This window comes from Fukomys damarensis, unplaced genomic scaffold, assembly GCF_012274545.1.
Source record: "Fukomys damarensis isolate Sample0158 unplaced genomic scaffold, DMR_v1.0_HiC HiC_scaffold_11, whole genome shotgun sequence".
In the NCBI taxonomy this organism is placed as follows: Eukaryota; Metazoa; Chordata; class Mammalia; order Rodentia; family Bathyergidae; genus Fukomys; species Fukomys damarensis.
Genome location: NW_022900923.1, coordinates 8,124,533 through 8,132,804, shown reverse-complemented (window position 1 = coordinate 8,132,804; position 8,272 = coordinate 8,124,533). Strand labels below are relative to the sequence as shown.

Here is an 8,272-nt window from a genome sequence, read left to right as displayed (position 1 = left end):
GCCTGGCCCTCCAGCTGCAGTACCAGTTCTTTCTTGGAGTCTAGTCCACCGGCCTCGCTACCCTGCAGAGTTTGGACTTGCCAGCCTTCACAACAGTGAGTCAATTCTCTCCTCTGCCCACATGCACAGAATTGCTTCTGTTTCTCTGAAGAACTCAAACTCAGCCATTACCTTGACACTGACACAAACTAGGATGGTGTGTGTTGCAATCATTGCTGTTCTGACATCTTCCTGTCCCTTCCCAACCTCTGATGGGACTTTCAGGGCTGGGGGTAAAGAAGGAGGTTAAAAGTAAAACTAAAGACAAGTAGAAGATGGAGAAACGTTTTATAGTGGTACTCGTTACTCAATAGAGATTTTTTCTGGGAGGAAGGGGGGTCACACATCTGAAAGGGCTATTTAAAGTTCACCCGATCTATCCCAGTGCCTCTAGGAGAATAAAATCGAAATCACTCTGTCTGTTCTAAAATACCTGTCCAACCTAGGAAAACTTTCACAGAACAATGTTCCCAGGGATCTCCAAAATAAAGTAGAAACCTTATGAAAGCCCACCAATGTATTTTGTTGCCAGTGTCATACATATCTAATTAATGTTTCCTTAAACTATAAAAGGACAAATTTTAGGGATTGGTAGTAAAACAAAATTTATTTTATCCTAAGGAAAAAGTATTGGTTATCTAGGAATCTGAAAGGTAAGAGAGATAAAATAAAATTTTCTTCAATTCACAAATGTAGTTGAGACAGACTCCTATAGCAAAGGTAGATTATAAGAGAAAAAGCAAGTTTATTAACACTTGCAGTGGACATCACATGGGAGAAATGTCACTCACGTCAGCCAGTTAGGATCTGCCTTAAAGAGTATTTCAACAAAGAATACATTCTAGAGAAATGACAAGAGGGAGCAGTCCTAGGCTTCAGAAGCAGAAAAACTCAGAAGATAAGTTCATGAGCAGAAAGTCCCCTCACAGATTCCTCTGGTGCCACTATCCTGAACTAATAAGCAAGCACTGTAAAGAATCTGTGCATCCAAACACCTGTAATCCTAGGGCTCTGGGAGGCTGAGGCAGGAGGGTTATCTCCAGGTTTAGGCAGGAAAGACAGATAGCGAGAGAGAGAGAGAGAGAGAGAGAGAGAGAGAGAGAGTTGGTCTGTCTTTGTGAATCTCTGTCCCCTCATGAGGCAAATGGGAACAGAGAGCTCCCTGCATTTGGATTGTCTTCGGCTCAACAATCCTTTATATTTGGGGGCAAAGTATTTCACTTATTTGCACACATAATTTGGTAAAGATTTCATTCCACATCTCCACAGCACGACTGATAAATGGTGGTGCCATCTTCTCTGCTATGGCCGAAAGAGATCAAATGAGTGTCATGGGGTGTAGTGTGCATTCTAATCCTAAAAATAATGACAAAAATAAATAGAACAAAGAAGCAAATGAGATTTAAAGGAAATGATCCGTGGAATTAAGGGACCAAAAGATTTCATTCTCCTCGGACAAAAAACTGCCAGGGAAAAAGTGCTCCAGAAAGATAAGAAAGTAAAGTTCTCCCTGGAGCACCTTCCTGGATGGGCTTCTGAGTAGAAGGCAGGTGAGGGCACCAAACTACCAGCCAGACCCGGGTCAGTCCCACCCCGCACAGAAACTCAGTGGCCTGTATCCCCAGCTTTGGGGAAGCCGAGACGACTGCCAAGTTCAAGGCCAGGCTGGGTGACTTAGTGGAGCCTCTGTCTCAAAGATGCAAAGAGGTGGGGATATAGCTCAATGGTAGGGTGCTTGTGCAGCATGTGCAAGGCCCTGGATTTGATCCCAGTGCCAGAAAAGAGAGAGAGGAGGAGGAGGAGGAGGAGGGGAGGGAAGAGAGAGACCGGGGGAAAGACTTGCTTTGTGTAAGAACTGTGCTGCCGTTACACAGCCTCGGATGGGGTGGCTCTGACCCTGTAGCACTCATCCTCGAAGGTGAGTATGAGGGGCCTCAGAGGGGAGAGCTGCAGGATGAAAGTCGCCGTGGGAACTGAACGTTCCGGTCTCTGACCCTCCTCCTGCAACTTCTCTTCTCCACCGTTCTGCAGGAAGCACTGAAAAGTGCAGACTTGAGTGAGCCTGTCCTCACCCTGCCCACCACACCCCTTTCCTCTGGGTGCAATACAGTCCACCTATTGCCTCAGGCTCTTCAGTTCAGACAGGTGTGACAGTACACACCTGTGATCCTAGCATTCTGGGAGACAGGCCGGCGAATTGCAGGTTTGAGCCCAGCCTGAGCAATTTAGGGATTTAATAAGACACTATCTCAAAATAAAAAAGGGCTGGAGACACATCTCAGTGCCAAGGACTTGGGTTCAATCCCCAGTACCAAAATCAACCAAACAAACCAAACCCCGGAGGCCTTCTGTAGACGGCCACAGGCTGATGGATGCTGGGTTCCTGATGGCCAGGCTGCCCTCTGCCATTGCAGGGACAGAGGGGAGCAGCTCCCCACTCTCTTGGGGAGCAGGCTGTGGCTGCAGCAACAATGGCGGAGAGGGGACTGACACCTTTCCTGGGGTCCCGGGTGCCTAAGGAAGCCTCCGGAGCCAGCAATAGCCTGACCGGAAGCCAGGCAGAAAAGGAGGAAAGCCGGTCACCCAGTGTTTACCAAGGAAGCCTGTGCCCTGCAGGGGGAGAGGGTGGCCGGACTTCCTGCCTTTGCAGGTGGGATCAAAGTCCAAATATTGTTTTGTCACTTGGGAGGTTCTGGTTTTAGCCCAAGTCTGTTGTGGGGCATACAGCGGACAGAGCAGAAGCTGCAGCGGCAGATTGGAGGGCACGAAGGAAGCCTTCCTCCCTGGAGAAGCTTCTCTTTCAGTCAAATCTTGCCTATGGCAAAATTGGGTAAAGGATAGGTAAAAGAAGACAAATTCAGAGACCACGAGTGGTTCCATGAAGCGAGAGGTGAGGGGTGTGGAGTGTGAGGGGAGACAGGCTGGGCTTACAGAAAAGGGAGGTAAGGGAAGCAGGTCATTGTGTACAACCAGGCACTTTCCCTGGGTGCTTGTCACCAGCGACTCAGATGCATGGAGCCCAAACATAAAATGACATTTAATCATCCATGCGGGGGCTGCTTCGTGTTGAGAGACTTCTCCCTAGTCTCTGTGTCTGCAGATCTAGGGAGCAGAGGCACTGGGGCTCCTTCCAGACTCTGCCTGGAATAAGGGGACAGTCCCCTCTGGGTGCGCGGTGTGCCCTCTGTCTGGGGTAATAAAGACAGTGTCTCCTTCCAGGCCAAGGGATGCTCCCTGTGTGTGTGGCTCTGTGTCTGGAGGGTAGGGGACAAGGAGGATTCATGCCACCAACCATGGGATCCAGAGTTTCATCTCTGTCACTGCCCATGAATTGGTGGCTGGCAACCCTTCTCTGTCCTTGAAATGAGACGTCCGTCTTTTGGGAAGTCAAAGATCAGTTCCAGGTCTGGCTCTTTCTCCCTTCATCCAAGGGTGCCCTCAGGCCATGGTGGCTGAGGCAGGGCTGTAGGCCAGATCCCTTCCCACGTGGATCTGAGCTTTCTACAGAGGCAGAGAGTATCCAAATAAAGACTAGTCTTTTCTTGATGTAAAGACAGATCCCAAGAATCCACAGGGTCCCAGGTCAGGCAGCACTGTGCTTGCTTTATAGATATGTTGTTAACTCCAAAAAGGAGCCCACACTGAGCTGAAAGGTGAAATTCTGCTAACCAAGAAGCAATGAGACCTAGGTGACAACATGGTTTGGCCACGAGATGATTCTAAGCTCACTTTAGGGAAAGGAAATGAAACATAACAAAAATCTCTAACTGTGGGCAACTTATTTTGCCTATCAAGTATGCACTTATTTAAATAATCAAAATTGTATGTCTGACAAATAATTAATGTAATTAAGCAATTGGTGGCATTATCTTGGGCAACCAACTTTCAACCTAACCAGTATGACCAGTCACCATGTTCCTCTGACTCACAGAAACAAAAGTAAACTCATACTTAGACATTTTTGATCAGTACAGAGATCACTACACACTTTAGATAATTCACCTTTGAAAGTGTCTAATGATTCAGAATACTAATGATTCAGAATCTAATGATTCTTAATACTCAAAACACTAAATTTTAAATCTTGGAATGGAATGAATGAAGATGTAAGTTTTATATGACTCAAATATTTTATAGTCTAGGGCAGGGGATTTAGCTCAGTGGTTCTGGCACCTGCCTTACAAGCGCAAGGACCCGAGTTTGATTCCTGGTACAAAAGAAAAAATTATGGTCTGGTCAACTAATTTGTTTAGCTTCCTTTGTAATTAATATTTCTAAATAATTTACACAGACATTGAAGGATCAAAGACAATGTATTTGTGAGTCTCCAGAGATGCACTTTATCCAAATATAGCATTATCTGAAAAATAAAAAAAATACATGTTTATAACATAATATGTTTCATAGTTTCCAAAATAACATGAAGGGCAGATGGGACAAATACTATCTTATAGGTACAAAAACTAAGGTTAAGGATAGAGTGTTTCGATTTGTTTGAAGTGCTGAAGATCTGACCCAGAGCCTTGTGCTTGCTGAGAAAGTGCTTTATCATGGACCTTCACCCTCTGAAACTGAAGCTTAGAGACAATAAATCACTCAGTGCGTGAGACTAGTTAATGGCAGAGGCAGAACTTGGACCCAAGTCTTTAGCTCTGAAGAGTTTATGTCCAAGCAACACTATCTCCCTTGGCCTCCAGATCTCCGCGTGGAGGACTCGAGGAGAGAGCTTGAGACCTCTGGCCAGGAAAACTCCTTCCCTGGTCTTCACATCACCATGGACGGAAGCAAAGGGAAGCCAAAGTGCCGGGTGCTCTAAGCAAAACCCTAGCCTCCCTTGCCTTCAACACTCAGGGCTCTTGCTATAGTTTTGATTTGGAATTTCCCCAGAGGCCCTTGTGGGTTTTTTTGGTTTGTTTGTTTGTTTGGGTTTTTTTTTTTTGGTACCGGGGATTGATCTCAGGTCCTTGCGCTTGCAAGGCGGGCAGAACCACTGAGCTAAATCCCCGGCCCCTTGAGGCCCTTGTGTTAAATGAAACTTTGGCACTACTGGGAGGTGGTGGGACCTTGAAGGGTGGGGCCCAGGCAGAAGTCTTTAGGTCATTAGGAGTGTGCCCTTCCACAGGGACTGCGGGGCCCTGGCCCCTTTCTCTTTGGCAATTTGGCCATAAAGTGAGCAGTTTTTCTCCACCATACACTCCCCTCCATTGCCATCTGTGAGCCTTACCAGAGGCCCCAAAGCAATGGATCTGCCTGATCTTGGACTCTGCCATTAACTAATCTGATACTTTTAGGCATTTGGTGTTTCTAAACCTCACCTTCAGGCTGCGGGTGCAGCTCCATGATAGAGCTCTTGCTTAGGATGTGGGTTAGATTTCCAGCACTAAAACAGTGAGCGGAAATAACCTTTTCTCTTCATAAGTTGACCACCTCAGCTATTTGTTATAGTAACAGAGAGTTGACCCGTGATTGTTTATTTAAATAATTTTCCTCATTGCATGGCACTAAATACTCAGTGCTTATTGAATGATTGGATGGATGGATGGATGAATAATTTGTTGCAGGACATGATACATTTGAGCTTCCTGCTGAAGAATGCATTATGTGAGAAGCTCATGTTAAGCTCAATATAACTCCTCATAAGCTTAGACCACCACCAGGTTAACCACCACTGTCTATGCCTTGGGTACGAACCCTTATGTATCTAGTTGTTCGGGCAGCAATGCATCCCCACCCAGCATTTCCAAATCGCACACCTCTGCTTCTTTGTTTCCCCTAACACTTAACCAGTTATCACCATCTGACTGTCTTAGATATGGTTCTCATTGCTGAGACAAAATACTCAACACCTAAAGGAGGAAAGGTTTATTTGGCTCAGTTTGTAGAAGTCTCAGTGCATAATTGGCTGGCTCCAAGGCAGGGTGGCATGGCAGAGGGGCAACACAGAGGAGAAACAGTTTACAGTGGGAAGAAGGTGGCAAAGCAAGCAAGAAAGCAGACAAGCCACTTTCTGTCCCTTATATGGTATCCCAGCTACTGGAATTAAGATGATGCTAAACCAATCAGTGGACTGATTTAATCATCCCCACCCTCAATCCTAGCACCTTTAGTCCCAGTACTGCACAGTCCCACCTATGACTGCATGAGACTTCGGGGGAACATCTAGACACAAGCCATAAAATTCCACCTCTGGCCCCCTTAAGGCTCATACACATCCCTTTAGGCCAAAATAATAATAATAATAATAATCCGTCTTCAAGAGTTGCCATAGTCTAACATTTTCAGCATTCTGGAAAGTCTGAGTTCAAAGTCTCCTCTGAGATTTTAGGCAAACTCTTAGCTTTGAGCCTTTATACAAATGAAAAGAAAGTTAAACACTTCCAACAGTCAATAGCAAAGATGGACATTTCCATTCCAAACAATACAAACAGAAGGATAGAAAGGAATGGGAACAAAGCCAGACCAAAATCTAGCGGGACAATCACTAAGTCCTGCAGTTTCATGTCGGGAATCCAAGACAGTCTGTGGCAAGATGTGAACCCCAAGGGCTTGGGGGGCTCCACCCCTACAGCACTTCTAGCGGTTGCAGCTCCCACAGCTCCTCTCTTGGGCCGGCTCTGCACCCTCCTTGCAGTTTTCTTCAGATGATCCACACTCCTGACTTCTCCAAACTTCTGGGGTCTCCACTGCACCTTTGGTTTCATACTCAGAGCTTCACACACTGCCTTCTCTGGGGCACGCTGCCTGGCCTCCCAGGCCTTCTTCTGAGATCTGGGTGGAAGCCTTCCTGACCCCATAGCTCTTGTATTCTATATGTACCTAAAACCAGCACCACATGGATGATGCCTAGGCCTGCTGCCAGCTGGAGCAGTGGCCAGGCTTCCTTCTCTCTTGGCTGTAGGGGTGGAATGCCTATGAACCAAATCCCAAGGACTGACTCCCCTAGGCCACAGCCGTTCTGGAACAGAGCCATGGGGTTCTCTTCTCAAAGCAAATTCTTTTACCTTTGCAACTCTGAGGCTGCAAAGGCTGGAGTCCTGTTCGTTCTTGTGATGTCCTCTTCTGAAATATTTGGCTTTTTCTTGCTAGGTTTTTTTTTTTTTCCTTGCTAGTTTTTTGAGCAACAAGTTTTTCTTCTGTTCCATCTTCTCAGGCTGCAACTTTACTGGAGTTTACTTTCTGGTCAAACTCGCAATGTTTTTAATCATTTTAATGGGCTCTTTGCTCTTGATTCTCAAATCTGGCTAAAATCCCCTAACAGTATCCATGCTACTACCTCAACATTAGACTGCCTTGAAATTTCTTCTGCAAGATTAATTAGTCTGCCACCCTTAATATCAGTCTCAGGCAGTCTCTGGGCATGAGCAAAATGCAGAGAAGCTTTTTACCAAGCCATAGCACACATTGTCTGGAATCCAACAGCCAATCCAGTCTTTCTTCCCAGCAGAAACCTCCCAAGGATGGCAGCTTTCCTATCATCATTCTGGTCTTCTGAGCTCTGACCAGAACCTCCCAACAAGTACAGCCTAAGGCATTCCAGGTCTACTTTTTCAGCTGGCATCTCTGAACCTTCCCTAGCTCTTCTCCTTTTCACAAGCAGTCTCCAAAGGCTCCTAAAACACAAGGTTAGGTACAGTTGCAGCAAGAACCCACCTCTCTGGTAATTCTTATTGAATGTGTCTAGCAAAACGCACCTTATCATTGTCCTCTTCCATTTCTAAAGATTATTCTACAGCAACCAACTACGGTACCATGGGAAATTCTAAAATGGTGGACCATCATCCAAGGTCATGGCTATTGTTCTTAAGAGGGATGAGGTAAGAGCCACTATTACTTCTGGAAAAACATATTCCATGTGCCAATACCTAGTCAGTCAACAAACATTTTCTCAGTGCCAAATTTGTGCCAGACACTTGTGGGGAGTGAGGATAATGCAGTGAGGAAACAAGTACAATAGCTGCTTTCACAGAGCTTATCATTTAGTAGTGAATAGGTTGTTGTTTTGTTTTAAGTAGGAAAAGAGTTGAAGAGTGTTGAAAAAGGATGCTGCCCCAACCTGCTAGGTGGCACATGCCAGTAATCTCAGCACATGGGAGGCTGAAACAGGAGGATCATCCCAAGTTTGAGGCCAGCCTGAGCTACATAGTGAGTTGAAGGCCAGCAAAACTACATAGTGAGATCTTGTCTCAAGAAAGAGAGAGAGAGAGAGAGAGAGAGAGAGAGAGAGAGAGAGAGA

At 45.9% G+C, this 8,272-nt stretch overlaps 1 protein-coding gene across 2 annotated transcripts in view; it reads right to left on the bottom strand.

The window, feature by feature from the left end:
* Positions 1 to 4,367: 4,367 nt before the first annotated feature.
* Positions 4,368 to 8,272, bottom strand: part of Spata45 (spermatogenesis associated 45) — an 11,497-nt gene continuing 7,592 nt past the window's right edge. For both annotated transcript variants that reach the window (XM_010642556.1, XM_010642555.2), the window contains one exon: positions 4,368 to 4,399. In XM_010642556.1, coding sequence (XP_010640858.1) covers positions 4,380 to 4,399 — 20 coding nt within the window. In that variant the 3' untranslated portion in view covers positions 4,368 to 4,379. The remainder of the gene's footprint in view (positions 4,400 to 8,272) is intronic.